Source organism: Scyliorhinus canicula, chromosome 9 (genome assembly GCF_902713615.1).
Source record: "Scyliorhinus canicula chromosome 9, sScyCan1.1, whole genome shotgun sequence".
In the NCBI taxonomy this organism is placed as follows: domain Eukaryota; kingdom Metazoa; phylum Chordata; class Chondrichthyes; order Carcharhiniformes; family Scyliorhinidae; genus Scyliorhinus; species Scyliorhinus canicula.
The window spans coordinates 130377576-130402750 of NC_052154.1; the positions used below are offsets into that span (position 1 = coordinate 130377576).

The following is a 25175-nucleotide window of genomic DNA, read 5'->3' on the forward strand; positions in this document are numbered from 1 at the left end:
TCTATCCTGGCTCTGGGTCACTGTCCGTGTGGAGTTTGCCCGTGTTTCCATGGGTTTCGCCTCCACAACACAAAGATGTGCAGGGTAGGTGAATTGGCCACGCTAAATTGCCACTTAATTGGAAAACAATGAATTGGGTACTCTAAATTTATTTTTTAAAATGTTGATGTTCCTATGCACCTGTATTAAGTAAAAAAGTTTTAAAAGATGAAAATGTTTTTATTTTTCATTTTTGCAAAATGGAGTTAGCAACACAGTGACTCAACATAAAACATTAAAATATACTTTCTATAGTATAACGACACAAGCTTTAAACAAATAAATGGAAAACTTTTCCATACACTGACTCCACTGAACCACCACATGAAGTTAAAATGGACCAAGATGTGTTTCCATAAATAGCTAAATGTTTGTTTATATAAGCAATATAAACATTTTATCACTCAAAAGGTCATTAGGCATCTTGAGACAATAATATAATTAAATGACATAAGAATGAAACCTGATAATACTGAAACAAAATGAAAAAATATTCTTCAGTTCAAAACATCTTTTTCACATTAGCAATTGATGTAGAAGTTTGGAGACGGCCTTCCATTCGAGATGGAGTCAGTGAACGAAACAGCATTGACGGTTGTCCTGCCAATTTATTAGTGCCTTCCTATTGGGATGAGGAAAAGAAAGTTACAGCCAACAATTATATGCTCACTCTGTCTTTTCGTTTATCTTGCACGTTAAATAGTATAATACTTAAGTGTCCTAAATGTATCCTTTTAAGCTAGGCTGTTATTTCAGTGCTGAGGGAGTGCTGCCTTGGCGTCTTTTCAATGTGGTGTTTAATCAAGGCCCAAATGATTGTTCAGATGGACCTTAAAGATCCCATAATACTCGTCGAAGAAGAGCAGGGAATTCTCCCAGTACCTTAGTCCACATTTATTTATTTCTCAATTGACATCAGAAGAACAGATTTGTCAATAGTTATTAACTTAATACAAAATAAAATACTGCTGATGCTGGAAATCTGAAATAAAGCAGAAAATGTTGGAAGTAATCAGCAGGTTTGGCATCATCGATGTAGAGTGAAGCAGAGTTAATATTTCAGGTCTTGGCCTGAATCATTAATGGAACATAGAACATAGAAAAATACAGCACAGAACAGGCCCTGTTTCTTTCTCTACCAGTGCTACCTGATCTGTTGAATATTACCAGTATTTTGTGGTGTAATTTCACTTATCTAACTTCCTGTTTATGAAATTGTGCCATGTGCAAGTCTGCTACTGCTTGCATAACAGTGACTACATTTCAAAAATAATTAATTGGTTGTGAAGTGCCTTATCACAATAATTGTGTTAAAGAAGGTTACTTTTGGACTTCCCGTGGTGGCAATAGAGTGAGTGGTCACACATTTGGTGGCTCCTGCTTAAGGTGGAATGTTTGGTCCTTGTTACCCATTCTCAGGGGTGTTTGCTGCCACTAAGTACAGGAACAGGTAGAGCTAAGGATTCTCCTTGGGGTGGGCATGTTTCAGCCCTATCAAACAAGTAGTGTAATTTTAAAGGGGCAACAGTCAGACCAGGAGTTTTGGGTTCTGCGATAGAAGGAAAGATGGCGGAGAACTCTGTGGCATCATTGTCCGTTCAGTGGTCCATGGAACAGGTAGTGAAGTTTATGACGGTCAAGTTCTGGCAGCAAAGGCAGGAGGACTCAGAAGACCTGGCCTCAGGAGATGATTTGGGCAGCCATTGAGAGAGTGGAGCAGAGGTTGGAGGCACATAGTGCGTCACTCCAAAAAGTGGAAGCGTCAGTGGCGGACCAGGAGGACCAGCTGGCCTCGTTGGAGGCAAAGATTACGGTGTTGGGGGAGGACCAAGGAAGCTGAGGGAGAAAGTGGGCGATTTGGAGAATGGTCGAGGAGGCAGAATCTCTGGATTGTGGGATTGCCAAAGGCATTGAGGGGACAGAGGCCACAAAGTATGAAGCAAACATGCTTAGAAAGCTGGTGGTGGACGGGGGTCGATACGAGTGGCGGGAGTATGGCCGTTCTTCGATTGGGTTGAATGTTGTAACATGTTGTATATTTGTTCTTTTCACGTCCATAGGAGGTACTCCAGGGATGATTTTCTTTGTTCTGGACAAGGCACTACTGGTCGTGGTGTTTGGGACCCAGTATTCAGCGATTGTGGTGTCTGACAACATGCTTAACTGGGTGAATTGTTGATGGAGGGGTGAGCTCCTAGAGGTCACAGTGGCGGTTAGATGTGGGATTATTGGCTTATTGGCTGATAAGGAGGTCTGTAAGGAGATAGGAGTGGCTCTCTGGAACAATGTGGAGCATAATAAGATAGGGGTGGTCACGTCGTCTACCTTGTGGGAGGCGTTGAAGGCAGTGGTTAGAGGGGAGTTTATTTCAATTAAAGGGCATAAGGTGAGGGCGTAGGAGGGGGAGAGGCTCAGGCTGGTGGAGGCCATTCTGGCGATGGATCAGAGATACTTCGTGGCACGCTGAAGGAGGGGCAGAAGCTCCAAACGGAGTTTGGGCCAGCTCCGACGGGCGAGGTGGTGGGACAGTTGCGAAGGGCATGAGTTTGTCGACTGGGTGAGATACTTGTATAGGGCTTCTAAGCCGCGTGTGCGGACCAGTAGTGTCAATTTGGAATATTTTGGATTGCATCTGGGAACTAGGCAGGGGTGTCCACTCTCTTTGCTCTCGCGATTGAACCATTGGTAATGACACTTGGGTGGCGGGGTGAGGCACCCTCAATTACGACGCGAGAGCGAGGTCGGTAATCAAAAGGCTTTAATCTACAGAGAACTGAACAGCATCCGAGAGAAGTGTGCTCACCCCATGGAGCCTTATCCTATATACCATTTCCTGGGGGCGTAGCCAGAGGCGGAGTCCCCCAGGGTTCCAAGCATCTTAAAGGGGCTAGGTATTAAAGGTCAGGTACCGTTTACAGCAGTTATTAATACTGTTCATCACACGGGGCATTGGTGGCGGGGGGGCGGGGGTGGGGGGGGAATGGTGGAGCATTATACGCTGTTGACCTCTTGCTATGTCGCAAGCCTGGTTGAGAGTTTTGGAAGGATTATGGGGATCTTAGTTCAGTCTTTTTTCGGGGAATAAGCTCAATATGGGGAAAAACTGAGACATTCCCGATCAATGTCCGAGGACATGGGGGAGTTTAAGTAGGTTGCCATTTTGGTTGGTAGGGGTGGGCTTTCGGTATCTTGGGACACATGTGGTGCTCAGCTGGGCCCAGCTGCACAAGTTGGATCTGACAAAGCTGGAGGAGGGACTGAAGGAGGACTTTAGGAGGTGGGATGTGTTGCCTTTGTCATTGTCTGAAGGGTCAGTGCTCCTGAAATTTTTATTCATGTTTCAGAATCTCCTGTTTTTTGTGCCCAAAATACTCTAACTCAATCCGCGGCAGCACGCTAAGATGGAAGGCATGTCCCTGTGGGCGCAGACTTGTGGCAACCACAGGTTGTTCCGGCAGGGCTGGATGCAAGATTTCGGAGGTGGGGTGGTTGGAGATAGAGTATTTTCAAGACCTGTTTTTTGGGGGTAAGTTTGCACAATTGGAGGAGCTTGAGGAGGTGTACTTGCTGCCGAAGGGGAATGGGTTCAGGTTTCTGCAGGTCAGGGACGTCTGGAGGAAGGAGTTGGGTTCACTCCATGGCTGCTATCTCCAGCGCTACAGGACAAGCTCCTATCTGAGGATGAGATAGGCGAGGGCAAGGTGTCATATATATATGGGGAGCTGATGGGGAGGGAGGGCGCTCCAGTGGAGGAGGTTTAGCGCAAGTGGGAGGAGGAGATGGGTGATACAAGCTGGCATGTGGAGTGAGACTCTGTGGAGGATAAACACGTCCTTGGTGTGAGCAAGACTGAGTCTCATACAGTTTAAGGTGGTGCAAAGGGCTTGTATAGAATCATAGAATCCCTACAGTGCAAAAGGAGACCATTTGGCCTGTTGAGTCTGCACCGACCCTCCGAAAGAGCACCCTATCTTGGCCCATGCCCCGACCTCATCCCAGTAACCCCATCTAACCTTTTGAACGCTAAGAGACAATTTAGTATGGCCAATCCACCTTACCTGTACACCTTTGGACTGTGGGAGGAAACCGGAGCACCCAGAGGAACCAACAGAGACACAGGGAAAATATGCAGACTCTGCACAGATAGTGACCCAAGGCTGGAATTGAAACTGGGCATCTGGTTCTGCGAGGCAGGAGTGCTAACCATTGTGCCACCGTGCTGCTCCGATGGATATGATAGGGTCAAGGATGAGTCGTTTTTTTCTGGGGGTGGAGGATAGATGTGCAGGGTGTCCTGCGAACCATGTCCATATGTTTTAGACATGTCTGAAGTTGGAGGGGTTTTGGAAAGAGTTTGCGAATGTAATGTCGAAGATTTTGGGAGTGGAGGTGGCGCTGAGCCTGTGGGTGGTGATTTTTCGGGTGTCAGTTGATCCGGGGGTGCAGGTGGGGAGAGAGACCGAGGTGGTAGCCTTTGCCTCCCTGACAGCCCAGAGGCAGATCTTGTTGTGATGGGGGGACCCGGAGCTGCCGAAAGTGGGGACATGGGTGAGTGATTTGGCAGAGTTCCTCCACAAAGGAAAAAGTTAAGTTCGCCATAAGAGGAGGTGGGGAGGGGTTTTCCACAAGGTGGAGGCAGTTCATTGACTTCTTTAAGGAGCACTAACACGTCAGCGGGGGTGGGGTTGTGAATTGTTTGAGATTTGGGGGGGCGGCTGGATGAAAAAGGAGGGGTGGTACGGGGAACAGTGGCAATTAGGAATGATTGGCATAGGTAATGTAATTGAATAATCAACTTGGATTAATACCATTTCAGAAGTCAAGAAAGCAACTGCAGGTGTAGAAAAGGCTACACTGATGTAGATGGAGTGCCCAAACTGCAGCCTACAGGCCACATACTATGGATTTTAGCCACCTGACTGTTAAAGCCAAGGGTATCTCTTGTGTTTCTGCTTATATTGCACAGGCTGTATGGAATGTCCTTTGTACATAAAGAAAACCCTTAAAAGATAAAGGGAAAAAACAGACTTTCTCAAATATATTCGCCACAATGTGGTAGCACTGGGGAAGAGATATGCATATGTCCTGTGATGAACCTATCCCTTACGTTGTTCAATTTTAAAAAATTATTTCATATTACACGATGCCACCGGCAAAGTCAGCATTTGTTGCCCACCCCTAATTACCCTTGAACTGAGTGGCTTGTTGGGCCATTTCAAGGTCAGATAAGAGTCAACCACATTGCTGTGGATCAGGAGTCACATTCATTACTCAGCTCTTCATTAGATAACACAAAAGGGATCCATTAAACACTCTTCGGATTATTGAATCCAACTGAAACCTATAATGCTGATACGGGAAGTAAGGAGAGTGTACATGATGCCAAAAGTAGGCAAATAACCTGGCATGTTTGGTGATGTAATAATGCTGCTAATATTATGGGCAGCATCTCATTCACATCTTGTAGTTCCCAGTTGGCAGCTTCTCAAATGGATAGTCTGGGCAGTCGGCAGGAGAGAGAGAACACTAGTAGCAGAAGGCCACAACTGGGGGCATTGCAATCACATTGACACGGGGATAAGGAGTGAAGAGAGGGAGTTGGACAATTTCAAAACAGTGAAAGATTGACAATCAGGATTTGGTAATCGGGAGAGTGGGTGTAAGTGACAAGATCGACAATCTAGAGGGGGGAATAGGTTGGGAATCTGCAGAAAAGAAGAATCTGCAGATTCTGGTGGTGGGGAGTTAATATCATTGTCTATGTGTCTAGCATCAATATTACTGTAATGTTGATGTGTGGTTAATGAAATAAATCCTAGAGCTAGGACTTTTCACTTCTCAGCTTCCCAGCCCATGATATTCTTGTCCATTGGAAATAATAGAAGGAAAATTGTAGACTGGAATACCAAAGTGAAAAATGCCAAGCAACAGATGAAGTAAAGGTAAGTAAAGCCAAGTATTTTCTTGCAAATAGAGTTCAGATATGTATATGAGACTGTACCATATTGTAGAGTTCCACTTGACTGGCACTATAGCCATCTGGAAAACGACCTCCCTTTGACGCTGAAACAATTACAGAAAAAAAATTGTAAATCCCTTAAGACTGCATTCTTTCTCATAGTAATGCATAGTTACCAGAAGACTTGGACCAGCCAAAACTATTATTTTTTAAATGTATTTTATTCCAAACGTACATGAAAAGTTAGTTACAACACATAAACAATTTGGGAAACAAACTTCCCAACGCACGACTATATAGTTTGTACAAATTCTCCCCCTTTTTCTGCCCACCCCGCGCCGAACAACTCCTCAAACACAGTCACGAACATCCCCCACCTTCCCTCAAAACTCTCTGCTGAACCCTTCACTTGTATTTGATCTTTTCCAGCTGAAGAAAGTCATATACGTCACCCAGCCAGGCCGCTACCCCCCAGTGACATTGCTTTTTTTTTATTATTTAAAAAAAAATTTAGATTACCCAATTATTTTTTCCAATTAAGGGGCAATTTAGCGTGTCCAATCCACCTATTCTGCACATTTTGGGTTGTGGGGGCGAAACCCACGCAGACACGGGGAGAATGTGCAAACTCCACACGGACAGTAACCCAGAGCCGGGATCGAACCTGGGACCTCAGCGCCGTGAGGCAGTTGTGCTAACCACTAGGCCACCGTGCTGCCCTCCCAGTGACATTGCTGACTGCCACTCCAATAAAATTTGTTGCCTGGCAATCAGAGAGGCGAAGGGCACAACATATGCCTTCCTCCCCTCCATTAGCTCCGGTTTCGCCGATATCCCTAATTTCGCCACCAAAGGGTCCGGCTCCATCTTCTCTCCCACTCTCCCACTATCCCGCGAACACTCCCGCCCAGAATCTCTCCAACTTTTCGCAGCCCAGAACATATGTGCGTGGTTTGCTGGTCCCCGCCCACACTTTTCAAACTCATCTGCCACCCCCCTGAAAGAACCCACTCATTCTTGCCCGCATCATGTGTAACCTGCGTACGACAAAGAACAAGAACAAAAGCAAAGAAAAGTACAGCACAGGAACAGGCTCTTCGGCCCTCCAAGCCTGCGCCGACCATGCTGCCCGTCTAAACTAAAACCTTCTGAACTTCTGGGGTCCATATCCCTCTATTCCCATCCTATTCATGTATTTATCAAGATGCCCCTGAAACGTCACTATCGTCCCTGCTTCCAGCACCTCCTCCGGCAGCGAGTTCCAGGCACCCACTACCCTTTGTTTAAAAAACTTGCCTCGTACATCTCCTCTAAACCTTACCCCTCGTACCTTAAACCCCTAGTAATTGACCCCTCTACCCTTTGAATAAGTCTCTGACTATCCACTCTGTCTATGCCCCTCATTATTTTGTAGACCTCTATTAGGTCGCTTCTCAATGTCCGTCTTTCCAGTACGAACAAACCGTGTTTATTCAACCTTTCATCATAGCGCTAATGCCCTCCATATCAGGCAACAGCCTGGTAAATCTCTTCTGCACCCTCTCCAAAGCCTCCACATCCTTCTGGTAATGTGGCGACCAGAATTGAACACTATACTCCAAGTGTGGTCTAACTAAGGTTCTATACAGCTGCAACATGACTTGCCAATTTTTACACTCAATGCCCCAGCCAATGAAAGAAAGCATGCCGTATGCCTTCTTGACTACCTTCTCCACCTGTGTTGCCCCTTTAATTGATCTGTGGACCTGTATACCTAGATCTCGCTGATTGTCAATACTCTTGAGGGTTCGACCATTCACTGTATATTCTCTACCTGTATTAGACCTTCCAAAATGCATTACCTCACATTTGTCCAGATTAAACTCCATCTGCCATCTCTCCACCCAAGTCTCCAAACGATCTAAATCCTGCTGTATTCTCTGACAGTCCTCAACGTTATCTGCAATTCGACCAACCTTTGTGTCGTCCGCAAATTTACTAATCAGACTAGTTACATTTTCCTCCAAATCATTTATATATACTACGAACAGCAAAGGTCCCAGCACTGATCCCTGCGGCACACCACTAGTCACAGTCCTCCAATCAGAAAAGCACCCTTCCATTGCTACTCTCTGCCTTCTATGATCTAACTAGTTCTGTATCCATCTGCCAGCTCACCTCTGACCCCGTGTGACTTCATCTTTTGTACCAGTCTGCCATGAGGGACCTTGTCAAAGGCCTTACTGAAGTCCATATAGACAACATCCACTGCTCTACCTGCAACAATCACCTTTGTGACCTCCTTGAAAAACTCTATCAAGTTAGTGAGAAACGACCTCCCCGTCACAAAACCGTGTTGCCTCTCGCTAATATGTCCACTTGCTTCCAAATGGGAGTATATCCTGTCTCAAAGAATGCTCTCCAGTAATTTCCCCACCACTGACGTAAGGCTCACCGGCCTGTAGTTACCTGGATTATCCTTGCTATCCATCTTCAACAAAGGAACAACATTGGCTATTCTCCAGTCCTCCGGGACATCACCTGAAGACAGTGAGGATCCAAAGATTTCTGTCAAGGCCTCAGCAATTTCCTCTCTAGCCTCCTTCAGTATTCTGGGGTAGATCCCATCAGGCCCTGGGACTTTTCTGTCATAATATGCACCCATGCACATCATGAGGTAAAAGCAGGCAGTGACAGGCACCCAGGTGAGCCAATCAACATACAGAACAGAACATAACCAATCACCAGACAGAACACCAGAGGGGGGCGTCCAACTATAAAACACAGCAGGCATCAGCACTCTGCCTCTTTCCATTGGTAACATCTATAGTGTCAGTCAGGGTGTACAAATCATTCAACACCTTCTACACATGGATCAGAGCTAGCCTGGTCTAGATAGTTAGAGTTAGATTACTTAGAGTAGTAGAGAGTCAACCCACAGGCAGCTGTGTGCTTCGTTACAGAAGTTCAATAAATCTTATTGAACCAACGCCTATGTTTGGTGTATGCTTTATCGTTTATCTGTATCGTGTTGCAGTCTGTGTTACCCCAGGGCGAATAAAACAACATTATCCACCTTAATATTTTTCAAGACGCCCAACACCTCAACTTTTTGGATCTCAATGTGACCCAGGCTATCTACACACCCTTGTTCAGACTCAACATCCACCAATTCCTTCTCTTTGGTGAATACTGATGCAAAGTATTCATTTGGTACCTCACCCATTTCCTCTGGCTCCACACATAGATTCTATCCCTTGTCCTTCAGTGGGCCAACCCTTTCCCTGGCTACCCTCTTGCTTTTTATGTATGTGTAAAAAGCCTTGGAATTTTCTTTAACCCTATTTGCCAATGACTTTTCGTGATCCCTTTTAGCCCTCCTGACTCCCTGCTTAAGTTCCTTCCTACTTTCCTTATATTCCACACAGGCTTCGTCTGTTCCCAGCCTTCTAGCCCTAACAAATGCCTCCTTTTTCTTTTTGACGAGGCCTACAATATCTCTCGTTATCCAAGGTATCTGAAATTTGCCATATTTATCCTTCTTCCTCACAGGAACATGCCTGTTATGAATTCCTTTCAACTGACATTTGAAAGCCTCCCACACGTCAGATGTTGATTTACCCTCAAACATCCGCCCCCAATCTAAGTTCGTCAGTTCCCACCTAATATTGGACTTGAACTGTATCAGGCTCATCCTTGTGCACAAGGAGAACACATTTACCCTTCGTAGCTCCTGACTCCAAACTCCCCAGTTTATCTCCCCACCCAGCTTCCCCTCCCACTTCTCCTTAATTTAAAAAAAAAGTGTATTTTATTACAAACATGTATCAAAACAGGTTACAGCGAACCACTTCTCCTTATTCTTCACCCCTGCTCACCTCCCTGCTCTCCCAGCCATAACTAATATGGTTCTGTTGAGACAATATTAGGCTTTATGCCAGTCAATTGATAGACATAACTCGGATTACAACCACTGAGTCAGTTTTGCTTACCAAGTTTTCGACTTTGTGAATGTCGAAAGCATGGACCCCCATTGCATTCTTCTAACTGTTTTATGCTTGCACCAACAATCACCACTTTATTTATATTGGCTAATCCCACAACCTAAAACATTTGCACGGAATAAATACATGTTAGGCAATGGTAAAGAAGACTTCTTTAGAGAAATTCTAAACTCAAATACACAGACCTTGAATAAGGAGAAAAAAATATTTTGTGTTGCACTTCAATTGAACTCCAGATATTCTTTGTGATATTGCACAGTGAAATAGTAATCCAAGATAATTGAAGTGAGGATAAGGACAAATTTAGTGATTATGACTGGGTCATAGTTGTGTACTTGTGGACAGATATGTTAACTGAATGGGTTACGGCAGGTTGCTTGAATGGATATTTTACTAGTTCTTCTGGTTTCACTTAAATTTCTGCAACAATATCCTCTTGGATATTGGTTAGGATTTTATTGGCAGCAACAAAGTCCCAGTGTCCAAGACCCAAAGCGGGTAGCGGAGTGGAAGTGGGAGTGTGATAGGGTTACCAATTGTGATTAAATATATTCCTGGAGATTTAATCACATAACTTGCCCCCAGCCCCCACACTCCAGCCATTAGCCAGCCAACAGATCCATCACTTTTGTTCTTTAACATTTTATGCACAAGTAACAGTCAAACAATAAAGCATGTATCAACAACCTCAATAAACCATACCAAGCAAAAACAAAACACCCCAACAATTATAACCACCCCTCTCTTCAATAGAATCCCCGCCTAGCAGTTAACAGTGACCAGATCCTTGAAATGTAATATAAATAGACGCCATCTGTGATAGAATCTGTCAATCGCTCCTCTCATCGTGAACTTAACCTTCTTGAGATGCATAAACTCCATCAAGTCACCCCAGCCATGCTGTGGCACTGACCAATGTGGGCTATCTCGAACTCACCAGCAATGAGGCAAAAGCCAATGCATCTGCCATCACACCCATCCTCAATTCTGGCTGGTCTGACACCCCAAAAATTACAACTAATGGGCAGGGCTCCAAATCCACATTTAAAATTGCAGATATGGTGTTACAAAAGGCCCCCAAAAACCCACCAACTTGGGGCAGGACCTGAACATTTGTGCATGGTTTGCATGCACTCTCGAGCACCACTCATACCTATCCTCAACCCCCTCGACAAAAAGGTTAATTCTGGCCTCGGTAAGATGTGCTCTGAATACTACCTTGAGTTGTATCAAACTTAACCTTGCACAGGATGATGTAGAATTCATCCAGTGGAGAGACTCACTCCACATCTCCTTCTCCAAACTAGCCTTCACCTCCTCCACTGAGATCTGCTCTTCCCCCATGATTCATCCATATATACCAGACATGCTGCCCTCCTCCGACCCCACACAAGAAACAATCCTTTCCAGCAAAATGGACAGCGGCGCCACCGGTGTAGCCACCTGGGTTGGCCACTTCCCGACTTTAAAATGGAGATTCGCTAAGAACGCAGGGAAAAATGGACAGGTACAGGGAAGCAAGCTGAATGCAAAGCTTCCTGTATATTAAGACTCGCAGAAAGCAGACAGCACTGAAACTGACGACCATCTGCATATTGATGAGCGATCCCCGGGAACAATAGCAAAAGTTAAGATAATCGAGGCAAAGCCGGACTCCTCGGCGCCAGCAGGAGCCAAAACAAAAGAAGCTAACAGACACTTAGGAACCGCCCAGCGATCAGGGAACAGCCCCAGTATTGGGGAAATCAAACCAATAGATTGAAACATGGTCCAATCAATTGGAACCAGGTATGGGGTCCGCCCAAAAGGGCGCGAAGCCCCTGGGGACTATAAATTAGAGTCCCCAAGTTCAATTTGGTCTTTTGGCAAGTCTTCTTAGCAGCTCTCAAAGAACTTGACCATGACTCTCAACTTGGAGAGACTTGCCTAGCAGCTACACCAACAAGTAAGTGTCCAGTCAACGCACGCTACGAGATAGACGCTCCTAACCCTTAGTCCAGGGGTGGGCAAACTACGGCCCGCGGGCCGCATGCGGCCCGCCAAAGGTATTTCTGCGGCCCACCAAGTCATTAAAAAAAAAAAAAAAAAAAAAAATTTTTTTTTAAAAATTTTTTTTTTTTTTTTTTTTAATTTTTTTTTAAAGGTTAATGGGTGGGGGGGGGCTGTTGGGTTACTTACTGGTATAGGGTGGATACGTTGACTTGAGTAGGGTGATCATTGCTTGGCACAACGTCGAGGGCCGAAGGGCCTGTTCTGTGCTGTACTGTTCTATGTTCTATATGAGGCGCCCACAATCATAACCGGGTGAAGTAATTATTTTACTTAATATACTATGCGGCCCTTTGTGAATTGTGAATTTCTGAATGCGGCCCTTGCACGGAAAAGTTTGCCCACCCCTGCCTTAGTCTATACCAGCTGGAAGCCTGCAGTCTCAGGATCGAACGAGAGGCCATTGTTCCCTGACCCAGTGGGTTCCTTTTCCAAAGCTAAGTATTGGCCTTTTGTGGTAGAAATAGTCTAGTTCTGTAGTATTTTATGCATGAGTAGCGATTGACTGTGTATATAATAAATGTGTTTTGATTTGAACCTTACTAACTGGTGTATTGAGTTATTGATCAGCACTTGAACTTGAACCTCGTGGTGGTATCATAAAGATACCTGGCGACTCTAGAGCAAGGTTATAAAACAGAGCAATTAAGTGTAAAGCTCACTTAGCAAAACAAGCAACACCGGGAATGTCAAGAAAGCTTGCTGGACCCAATTGCGCACCTGAAAGAACCTGAACATATCCACCCCACCAAGGTCTGCCCTCTCCCTCAGCTCCTCCCAATTAGCAACCTTACCTTTCCAACACCCAACAGTGGCATCAAGTTTCCCCGGCTGAAACAAATGATTCCCACAGAAAGGGGACTACCTTGACACCCCTCCCAACTTGAAATGCTGGCGGAGCTGCTGCCATATTTTTAACCTGGAGATGACCACCAGATTTGACAAATACTTTGCTGGAGCGAACGGCAGAGTAGTTGTCGCCAACGCCTCCAGGCACAACCCCTTACATGACCCAGACTCCATCCGTGCTCAGACAACATCCTGGTCCCCGAACCAACCCAGCATCTTCTTCACATTGGCCGGCCAGTAGGTTCAGCAGCGCCAACCCCTCTGCCTGCCTCTCCTCTGTAAGACCCCCCCCCCCTCTCAATCTTCACTCCCATCCCTCTCCACCCCAAGGGTTTGGTGGGACCATGTGATGGAATGGCCAACTCACATGCAGGGATCACCCCAGCGGATGTGGATGGTGGAAAGTGCTACTGTGGGCAGGAGTCAGATGTTGTTGAATCATAGAATCATAGATGTGGAAGACGGATGTGATCATTGTTCAAAGGGGCCGGCACACCACCCTCACATGTTCTGGTCGTGCTCAAAGCTGGTGGTCTTCTGGAGGTCCTTTTTCGATACCATGTTGGCAATTCTGATCGTGGGATTGGAGCCGTGCCCACTGGCTGTGACTTTTGAGGTCTAGGATGTAGCGGAGCTCTGGCTGAGGCAGGGCAGTTGGTCCAATTTTTTTGTCGTTAGATTTGTGCGCTAATCAACTATTCTGGGCATTTCATGTGATATCAGAATATTTTGGGGCATTTTACAATTGGTACAGATCCACAGCAATGTGGTCGACTCTTAAATGCCCTTTGAATATCACTCAGTTGTATCAAACCACTACAAAGTCACCAAGGAATGACACTGGATGGACCTCCAGGCACCAACCTAGGCACTGGAAATAACAATGGCACACCCACTCCGTCAACCTGGTGAAGCATACCAAACAATGAGGAATCAATCTAGTGAAGCTACAGCACATGACTACTTGCATGCCAAACAGAAGAAGCAGCATGCAATAGAAAGAGCTAAGTAATCCCACAACTAGTGGATCAGATCTTAGCTCTGCAGTCCTGACACATCCAGAAATGAATGGTGGTGGACAAATAGATATCCACGGTCACATAAAGCTCCAGATGATGAACAGTTCGAAGGATGTGTTGGAGCACACATTATCCTCCCATAACTCTTTTCTTTCTCAGAGATTATGGACAAATGTAGTCAGCAGCAGAGCCTGGTAGCAAGCTGTATCTTTAATTCAAACATAAGGATCCAGAAGGCTGGTTTAGGCTGGTGCTTACAGACTGGCTGACTTCAGAACTGACTTGATTTGATTGATTTGGCTGGTGAATTGGCCCAAAGGGCCGTGCTCTGACCAGTAACAGGTAGCGATTGGATCTGATCCCACTGGAATGTTTTCAAAGTTGCAAGGAGCCAGTTTGCTTTCAATTTTGATTCTGAAGGAAAATATCAAACTAATTCTCTATATAAGACCACTGTGAGGGTTGACTCTCTATCCAGCAAGACTGGGTGTCATTCTCTTGAGACTGCAAAGGCTTGAAGTCAAACCATGAGCTGAAGGCAACGTTTGACGTGAAATAAAGTGTCCATACAGAAAGATATAGGCCTGATTGTGAACTTGGAGCTGAAGACCCAGTTTGATGAGAAATAAAGTGTCTCTAAGTGCCTGTAAGTGCTGTATTGTACGAATGTCTCTCAGGGAATACCATGACCAACTATAACTAGATACTTTGATTAACCAGCATGCCGTGAGGAAAGCGTCCTCAAGAACCACCATTTGAAGCAAAGATCTTATCCTGTGACCTTCAACCTTATTATTTTTACCCCCCCCCTCCTCTCTGTGTTTGTCTGTCTTGTGTGTGTGTGGGTAGAGGATGGGACAATTAAAGAGGTTGGTAGGTTAGCTTATTTTAATCGAATTGCATTTACTGCATATTTTATTCTTGTTCTTGTTATAAATCAATAGTAATTGTGTTTCAACTTAAAAACCTGGTAACTGCAATTATTGGGCACCCAAGGATCAAAGACTTCGGGAATTTTTATAAGAATTATTGGTTAATTCACTTGTGTTGTGACTCAGGGGCATGTGGGGCTGGAATTGACTGTGCACTTCCCTTGGGTGGTGTAACAGTACCTTTGCAGTTATAAAAAGGCACCCAATGCTGGTGCTGTAGCATTAGGAGTGTGAACTTCTGGCTGGGTTTCCAGAGGCTATGCACACCCATATGAGAACAATGGAGGGGTGCATCCAGGTCTCTCTCTGGTGCATATTATCCACCACTGAGTGATGACCTTCTTGAAGAGTCATGTCAAGAAACTATTCAGTTGATACTGGAGATGCATGCGGACCTGCCTGCCATCACCTCTACCACGGGTTTGTGGTGTAATGGCTGGGTGAGAAGGTGCTGAGATATCTGGAGTCATCACCAGGTCCTTGAACACCTCAAGTGAACAGGGAGGGGATTAATGGGATCTGACAAGTAAGAGAATGAGCTGCCTGAAGCATCTGGGTGTTTCTCTCAGTGTGCTTGTGGCATGGATGGCGGATCTTTTGTCCTTCTGACATTGACACCAATGCCACCTGAGCCACAGTGGCAGAGGCGCTCTTGCACTTGCTCAGGAGGCTCCCAATATTCCCGGGGCCTCGAGGCCTCAATATTGCCCCACTAGGCCTCAGGCAGCCGCTCCCAATATTCCTGGGACCTCGAGGCCTCATGAGGCAGCTGCGCCAATATTCCTGGGGCCTCAAGGCCTCATGCAGCCACCCCCAATATGCCTGGTGCCTCTGGCAATATGCTTTGGACCTCAAAGCCTGTGGCAGCTGTAAGGATAGGTATAAAGCAGTTCTGTACAGAATGTTATGCATGACCTCTGACCACTAGGTGGCAGTGCAAACCCACCTCGTGACCCTGTGGCTGGGGAGTTGGGAATAGGTTGTGCTGGAGGATAGAGATATTTTGCAGTAGCTCCACAATAGTTAATTAGTATTAGTAGTTTACTATTTTGTTTATCCTACAGTTTTTTCATAATAAATTATTTAAACTAGATGTTCTGTAGTTCAACATTCACTTCGGCCAGTCGACAGAACATGACAGCAGCCAGTGAGTAAAAAAGTCAGCAGCATCCTCCACCTCAGCTGACAGTATAGAGGGAGAACCGCAAGAGTGTGAGAAAGTCCACCTAGCTGCTCTTGAATTTCATGAGATTAGTTAATGAATTCAGACATGCTGCATCACCAAAAGAGTCTTTATTTATTTAAATACTACCAGGCCATTAATAGAGCAATGGCTCTCGCAAAGGTCATGTGAAGGACCTCATCGAGTAAGGTCAATGCTGATGTCTCACATAACGACGGGTCTAAGGAGGTGGTAACGGCATTCATTGAAAGGACACCAGGATTATAGAGGATATAAATTAATTTGATTGAATGGGTGGTAGAAAAGGCATATATGGTATGGGAAGCACTTAAACCTCTGTAACATTACTAAATGTAACAATTCTTCTTACGTATTTTGCATATATACAATATATAGAGTATATTTTTGCTACATTTTATTAACTATCTGAAAGTGGCTTTCTTTTTTTAAAATATTTTTTTATTCTCCTCTTTTTTCATATTTTCTCCCAAATTTACACCCAACAATAAACAATAATCAGTAACGAATGTAATGTAAATCCCATATCAATAACAACGATCCCATCCTCCCACCCAATCCCAGACATTAGCCCGCACATTAACATAAACGAATAACAAAAGGACTCTGGAATCACCCATAGTCACCATTAACACATACAGTCCCTCTCCCCCCAACCCTCCCAGCCCACCCCACTAATGTTTGATGTGATCCAATTCTCGAAAGTGCATAATGAATAACGGCCATGAATTGTAGAACCCCTCCAACCTTCCCCTCACTTCAAATTTGACCTTTTCAAGCATCAAGAATTCCAGCAGGTCCCCCCACCACACCAGGGCACAGGGTGGAGAGGTTGATCTCCACACGAACAGGATCCGCCTTCGGGCGATCAACAAGGCAAAGGCTACAACATTTGCCTCTGCGTCGGCTTCCAACCCCGGCTGATCCGACACCCCGAATATGGCCTCCCAAGGGCCCGGGTCCAGTTTCACGTGCACCACTTTAGAGATTACCCTAAACACCTCCTTCCAGTAATCCTCCATCTTTGGACAGGACCAAAACATATGAACGTGGTTTGCGGGGCTCCCCACGCAACGTTCACACACATCTTCTACCCCCTCAAAGAGCCGGCACATCCTCGCACAGTAAGGTGTGCTCTATACACCACCTTCAGCTGTATCAGCCCCAACCTCACACACAAGGTAGAGGTGTTCACCCTCCGGAGCACCTCACACCAGAACGCCTCCTCCATATCCTTTCCCAACTCTTCCTCTCACTTGAAAGTGGCTTTCTTACCTGGTGTGTGGTTTTTAAAATATAACAGGGAGCATCATATTGTTTCTGTGACTGTACATCCTCAGCACTTCCAAAAACCAGAAATGCATCCTCTACAGTCCCATCATAAAGATCAAATCTGTTGTTTTTTTCTATATCCACTACGTAAGAACGAGCCAGATAAGCACAGATGCTGTTGTATGACCAACCCTAGAATAATATTAGTAATTGGATTGAGGAATACATAGATTGCACTGTTTTTATTAGTCCTCGAATGAAAACATTATACATTTAAAGAATAGCCATCAGTGGATAATTCAAGGTGCCTGTGGACTAATATTGGAACAGAAATATTGAAACATAAAAAGATTTACAGCATAGAAAAAGGGCATTCTGCCCATAGTGTCCATGCCATATGAAGAGGAATCCAGTCTAATTCAACTTAACATCTGTTGGCCCGTAGGCCTGTACATTACATTGTATTTTTTTAAATGTAATGAATGAAAATGAAATGAAAGAAAATGAAAATCGCTTATTGTCACAAGTAGGCTTCAATAAAGTTACTGTGAAAAGCCTCTAGTTGCCACATTCCGGCGCCTGTACGGGGAGGCTGGTATGGGAATTGAACCGTGCTACTGGCCTGCCTTGGTCTGCTTTAAAAGCCAGCGATTTAGCCCAGTGTGCTAAACCAGCCCCTGAGTGTTTCTTACTCTAAAACCCTTTCAGGTAATGAGTTCCAGGCCACATCATTCCTCTTGGTTAAAAAAACATGCTTCAATTCCCGTCTATGTTTTTTGATAATTCTGACATTATGATGACCCACATATTTTTTTCTTTGACAATACAGAGTTTCAATAGATTAAATAAAGATAAACTATTTCCTCTGATGAGGGATCCAGAATCAGGGGCCACAAAACTAACCTGAGATCCCGAGAGAAGGTTCAGCAGGGATAGATGCACAGCCAAAATTAGAAGAGACACCAAGTGAGTCAGGAAGGCAAAGAATATCTAGACCAGTTGAGTCACAATGGAGTTTGGCAAGATTGGATGGTATTTATTTTAAAGCAAGGGGTCTGACAAACAAGGCAGATGAATTGAGGGCACAAATTAAAACATAGGGGTATGATGTAATTGCTGTCACTGAGACATGGTTGACAGAGGGGCAGGATTGACAGCTCAAAATTCCAGGTTACAGGATCTAATTCCAGGACACAGGATCTTCAGGTGAGATAGAGAAGGAGGTAAAATGAAATGAAAATCGCTTATTGTCACGAGTAGGCTTCAATGAAGTTACTGTGAAAAGCCCCTAGTCACCACATTCCGGCGCCTGTCCGGGTAGACTGGTACGGGAATTGAACCGTGCTGCTGGCCTGCTTGGTCTGCTTTAAAAGCCAGCGATTTAGCCCAATGGGCTAAACCAGCCCCTGGTGAGGAGGGGATGTCACAATTTTGATCAGGGAATCAATTACAGCAGTAAGGAGGTACTACATCTTAGAAAGCTCTTTGGGCAGCATGGTGGCGCAGTGGTTAACACTGCTGCCTCACGGCACATAGGTCACAGGTTCAATCCTGGCCCTGGGTCACTGTCCGTATGGAGTTTTCACATTCTCCCCTTATTTGCGTGGGTTTCACCCCCACAGCCCAAGGTGTGCAGGGTAGGTGAATTGGCCATGCTGAATTGCCCCTTAATTTAAATTTACATAAAAAAAGAAGGCTCTTCAACTGAAGCCATGTGGGTAGAACTTAAAAAACAAAAAGGAGCAATCACATAACTGGGATTGTTCTATAGGCTCCCTAACAGTCCAAGAGAAATAGAAAAGCAGATATGCTGACAAATTTTAGAGAAGTGTAAAAGTAGTAGGGCAGTGATAGTGGGGGATTTCAACTTCCCCAATATTAACTGGGGTAGTTATATTGTGAAAGGTTTAGAGGGGAGGAATTCTTAAAAGGCATCCAGGGGAGCTTTTTAAGACAGTTCGTAGAAGAACTTGCTAGAGATGTGGGGGGTGGGGAGGTCCTGGACTTAATTTTCAGGAGTTATAACCCCACAGGAGGCCAAGGGGTCTGCAGCCTCAGAGTCCCTAGGCTCTCACCTGAGTACGATCTACCTGGATGAAGGGGTTGAGCTATCCCCTTAAGCCAGGGGCCACTGGGACATAAATACCCTGGCCCAAGTGTGGGTCATTTGCAGGAGGACCTTCGGGCAGTAGGAGGTGTAATATTATAGGTATAACAAATAATAAATATTTGAGTGTCTTACAGTCCTCACTTCCGAGTGGTGGTCCTGCCTCCACGTAGATTTTGTAGGGCCTTTTCAAGGAGCAATGAATCTAATTATCATGGACACACATTCAAAATGGATAGATGTCCACTGAATGACCACAACGGCATCAAGAGCCACAAATGACCGCAAATCTTTAGTGTTCATGGGCTTTCCGAGGTATTAGTATCGGACAACGGCACCGCTTTTATGAGTTTGGAATTTCTCAAACAAAACGGAGTGCGTCATGTACGAACTGCACCTTACCACCTGTCATCCAATGGTTTGGCAGAACGGGTATGCAGACATTTAAGCTCAGCATGTGGAGACAGACCTCAGGTTCCCCGGAGACCTGCCTTGCCCGTTTCCTTTTCTACTACAGGACCACGCCACTAACGGAGTGACGACCTCGGAACTATTAATGGGACATTGGCTGTGCACGCGGTTAAGCCTTAACTTGCTGGACATCGGGGAAAGGATCCGCGACAAGCAGGAACAAGTTGTGGTGAACCACTGTGTACACCTGTATTAGGGGATGTAAGGTAGGACCTGTACTACAGGTTCGCCGGTAGCCCCTGCCGGCTGGCTCCGCCCACAAGGAGCCGTATAAATATGGGTGTCCTCCATTGATCTGCCATTTCGCCAGCTGCAGTAGGAGGCCACGCATCTGACTGCAATAAAGTTGTACCCAATCTGAGTCTTTGTGCAATTGATTGTGCATCAATTTATTGCAGTCAGATTTTCAACAAGATGGATATCAGAATCAAACCAGATCGCCTGCAGCTGGATCCGCACTCGCCCGACGCCAGAAAGGACTTTAATCACTGGCTAGCTTGTTTTGAGGCTTACACAATGCTGCGACCCCCACGCCGACGGAGGCTCAGAAGATACGGGTCTTGTATTCCAGGTTGCGCTCCAACGTGTTTCCGTTGATCCAGGATGCCCCAAGTTACACGGAAGCGATGGTACTCCTAAAAGAAAACTATGCGCAGAAAGCGAACACGATCTTCGCCGGGCACGTTCTTGCCACTCGCTCTCAACTCCATGGTGAGTCCATCGAAGACTTCTGGCGGGCCCAAATTCCACTCGTCTGGGACTGTGACTGTCAGGCCATTACGGCCACCGAACATTCTAATCTCCTCATGCGCGACAACGACTGCTGGAAGGGGCCACGCTCGACCTAGCGGACACAAAAACCTTAGCGCTCTCCATGACGGTCGCTTCCCGTAATGCCCAGGCCTACCCCCCTCGCCGCTCGGCCCACCCGTCATACCCGTCCTGGACCCCGCAAATGACCCCCCCAGCTGGGGCCCTGCCTAGTCAATACACCTGCGCCGCACCCCAATCCGCGCACCCCGGGGGTCCCCGCTGCTACTTCTGCGGTCAACAGAAGCACCCCCACCAACTGCATCCCATGATCTGGATCGCCGACGCTCTCCATCCGAAACCTCTGACGACCACCCGCAGCTCGCCTCGATGACGCTGGACCTGTCTCGTCCACACAACCTGGCCACCGCTTCGACAACAGTGAAAATCAACGGCCACGTGACCTCTTGCCTGCTGGACTCCGGGAGCACCGAAAGCGTCATACACCTGGATACGGTATGGCGCTGCTCCCTCGCGGTCCACCCCGCCAATCAATGGATCTCCCTGGACTCTGGATCCCACTCTGCCCCGATCCAAGGATTCTGTACGGTCACTCTCACTGTCCAGGGCATAGGATTCAGCGGTTTCCGTCTTTACATCCTCCCCAACCTTTGCGCTGCACTATTGCTGGGCCTGGATTTCCAGTGCAATCTCCAGAGCCTCACCCTCAAATTCGGCGGTCCCCTACCTCCACTTACCATTTGTGGCCTCGCGACCCTCAAGTTTGACCCCCCTCCCTCTTTGCCAATCTAACTGCGGATTGCAAACCCGCCGCCACCAGGAGCAGACGGTACAGCGCCCAGGACAAGGCCTTCATCAGGTCCGAGGTCCAGCGACTGCTTCGGGAGGGTATCATCGAGGCCAGCAATAGCCCCTGGAGACCCAAGTGGTAGAAGTAAAAATGGGGGAGAAACACAGAATGGTTGTGGACTACAGCCAAACCATCAATCGGTACACGCAATTCGACGTGTCTCCCCTCCCACGCATATCTGATATGGTCAATCAGATTGCGCAGTACTGGGTCTTCTCAACAATTGACCTGAAATCCGCCTACCACCAGCTCCCCATCCGTAAATCGGGCCGTCCATACACTGCCTTCGAGACTCTATCACTTTCTTAGGGTACCCTTTGGCGTCACTAACGGGGTCTCGGTTTTCCAAAGGGAGATGGACCGAATGGTCGACTGGTACGGTTTGCGGGCCACGTTTCCGTACTTGGATAATGTCACCATCTGCGTCATGATCAGCAGGACCACAATGCCAACCTCGCTAAATTCCTCCGCACCACCACTCTTCTCAACCTTACGTATAATAAAGAGAAGTGTGTGTTCAGCTTAGCCATCCTCGGCTATGTAGTCCAAAACGGACTTCTGGGGCCCGATCCCGACCGCATTCACCCCCTTATGGAGCTCCCCCTCCCCCACTGCCCCAAGGCCCTCAAACGCTGCCTGGGGTTCTTCTCGTACTACGCCCAGTGGGTCCAAAACTATGTGGACAAGGCCCGCCCACTCGTATGGTCCACTCAATTTCCCCTCGCGGCCGAGGCACAACATGCCTTCGCCCGTATCAGAGCCGACATAGCCAAGGCCGGGATGCACACAGTAGACGGGACATTGCCCTTTCAAGTAGAAAGCGACGCTTCAGATGTCGCCCTTGCCGCCACTCTAAATCAGGCAGGCAGACCCGTGGCATTCTTTTCCTGCACCCTTCATGCCTCTGAAATTCGGCACTCATCCGTCGGAAAAGAGGCCCAAGCCATCGTTGAAGCTGTGCGGCATTGGAGGCATTACCTGGCCGGCAGGGGATTCACTCTCCTCACTGACCAACGGTCGGTAGCCTTCATGCTGAATAACACACAGCGGGCCAAGATCAAAAATGATAAAACCTTGCGGTGGAGAATCGAGCTCTCCACCTATAATTACGAGATTTTGTATCGCCCCGGCAAACTCAACGAGCCCCCAGACGCCCTCTCCCGAGGTACATGTGCCAGCGCACAAGTAGACCAACTCCGGGCCCTGCACGATAGCCTTTGTCACCCGGGGGTCACACGACTGCACCACCTCATCAAGGTTCGCAACCTGCCCTACTCCATCGAGGAAGTACGGGCAGTCACCAGAGACTGCCAGGTCTGTGCGGAGTGCAAGCCGCACTTCTACCGGCCAGACCGTGTGCACCTGGTGAAGGCCTCCCGCCCCTTTGAAAGCCTCAGCGTGGATTTCAAAGGGCCCCTCCCCTCCACCGACCGCAACATGTATATTCTCAGTGTGGTCGATGAATACGCCAGATTCTCCTTCGCCATCCCATGCCCCGATATGACGTCTGCCACCGTCGTCAAGGCCCTCAACACAATCTTCGCTCTGTTCGGTTTCCCCGCCTACATCCGCAGTGACAGGGGATTCTCATTCATGAGCGATTGAGCTGCGCCAGTATCTGCTCAGCAGGGGTATCGCCTCCAGCAGAACGACCGGCTACAACCCCCAGGGAAACGGGCAGGTAGAGAGGGAGAACGGGACGGTTTGGAGGCCCGTCCAGCTGGCCCTACGGTCCAGGAACCTCCCAGCCTCTCGCTGGTAGGAGGTCCTCCCTGATGCACTACACTCCATCCGGTCACTACTGTGCACCGCCACAAATAACACACCCCATGAACGTGTTTTTACCTTCCCCAGGAAGTCCACATCCGGGGTGTCGCTCCCGACATGGCTCGCAGCTCCAGGGCCGGTCCTGCTCCATAGGCACATCCGACTCCACAAGGCGGACCCCTTGGTGGACAGGGTACACTTGCTCCACGCCAACCCCCAGTATGCCTATGTGGAGTTCCCCGACGGCCGCCAAAATACTGTCTCCCTCAGGGACCTGGCACCGTCAGGTTCCACCCCAACACACTTCCCACCCATGTGCCACCCTCCCCTCCCCCGGCGCTACCAATATTAACCCGACCAGGTCCATCCCTCCTTCCCCTGCCCACGCAAGAGGACGAAGAAGATTTCGGCACGCTCCCAGGGTCATCCGATTACTGGCCAGCATCAGCACCGCCAGCACCGACATCGGTGACACCAGCACTGCCAGCACCGACATCGCCGCCACCGTTACGTCGCTCCCAGCGAATCGTCAAAGCACCGGATCAACTGAACCTCTGACGGGCACCGGACAGTCAAAATGGACATTTTTTTTCCTTCCCCACTCATGTTATAAGACACTGTACATAATGCGCAACATTGTATATAGTTCCACACCACCCCCGCCGGACTCATTTTTAACAGGGAGTGAATGTGGTGAACCATTGTGTACACCTGTATTAGGGGATGTAAGGTAGGACCTGTACTACAGGTTCGCCGGTAGCCCCTGCCGGCTGGCTCTGCCCACAAGGAGCCGTATAAATATGCGTGTCCTCCATTGATCTGCCGTTTCGCCAGCTGCAGTAGGAGGCCACGCATCTGACTGCAATAAAGCCACAGTTGTACCCAATCTGAGTCTTTGTGCAATTGATCGTGCATCACAAGACAAGACAAATTGAACCAGACCCATCTGGGAATTTTAGCGGGTCACACCGTTTACGTCCAGACCTTCGACAAAGGATTCGGCCCCAGGATTCGGCTTCCGGTGGGGAAGAGAGCGGTCGCGGATGGAGGAGCTCCTGGGGGGGAACAAAGTTGCATCCCGGTCTCGCCGAGAACTCGCAGCCAAGTACGCAAATTCACCCTTTTGGGCCCCCCACAACAAGAGAGTAGGGACGAAGAAAAACACAGACTCCAAAGCCCATTAAAGCGGGCGTCCTGGGCGCTTGGGGTCAGAGCGATCTGCCCCCCCCCCACCCCGGCAGCAGAGCGCAGGCCAGGACGAACGGCGGCCCGGACCAAAGTGGGGACCGAGCCAGCAGCAAGGACCGACCGCGGTGACCACCACGAGGCAGGCGGTGGAACAAAGAGGACTCCCGGCCCGACCAGAATCCTCTCTCTCTCTCGACCCTGGGTGAGTGAGGGAAAAGAAAAAATAACTTCTTCTTTTTCAAACAAAAATTTTGAAAAGAAAACTTTTGAAGAGAAAGAAATTTTTTTACTTTTAAAAAAAGAAAAAAAAATTCTTGAAATGAATTTTATAAAAAAAGTGGTAAAGGAGAGAAGGGAGGGGGAAAGAAAAATGGGGGAAAAAGGGGGAAAAGAAAAGTTTAAAAAAAGGAGGGGAAAAAAAGGGGAAAAAATGCCAGAAGGGAGCCAAAGCAGAGGGAGAAAGGGCACCAAAAGCACACATGGCAATGTGAAAGCCCGTTCAGACGAGCTAATCAGCGCACGAAGCGGCGGAACGGAAGGTTCGCTGCAACAAAAAGAACTGGGCAGACAGGAGCTTTTCCCCCTGGGCCAGGGGGCAACTGGAACTGGAAGGCAGCCTTTGCCGAGGCGCTGAGGCATCATCAGCAGGAAAACAAGGCAGTGGCTAGGGCAGACAGAGGCTGCAGTGCAGGCAGCAATGGCCAAGGCCCTGACGGAG

At 47.4% G+C, this 25175-nt stretch overlaps 1 protein-coding gene across 1 annotated transcript in view; it reads right to left on the reverse strand.

The window, feature by feature from the left end:
* Window positions 1–251: 251 nt before the first annotated feature.
* Window positions 252–25175, reverse strand: part of LOC119971691 (sodium/hydrogen exchanger 10-like) — a 730493-nt gene continuing 705569 nt past the window's right edge. Inside the window, exons 24-27 of the mRNA XM_038807592.1 lie at window positions 17307–17495; window positions 9970–10081; window positions 6041–6102; window positions 252–661 (exon numbers count right to left, since the gene is read on the reverse strand). Of these exons, the coding sequence (XP_038663520.1) occupies window positions 542–661; window positions 6041–6102; window positions 9970–10081; window positions 17307–17495 (483 nt within the window). The 3' untranslated portion in view covers window positions 252–541. The remainder of the gene's footprint in view (window positions 662–6040; window positions 6103–9969; window positions 10082–17306; window positions 17496–25175) is intronic.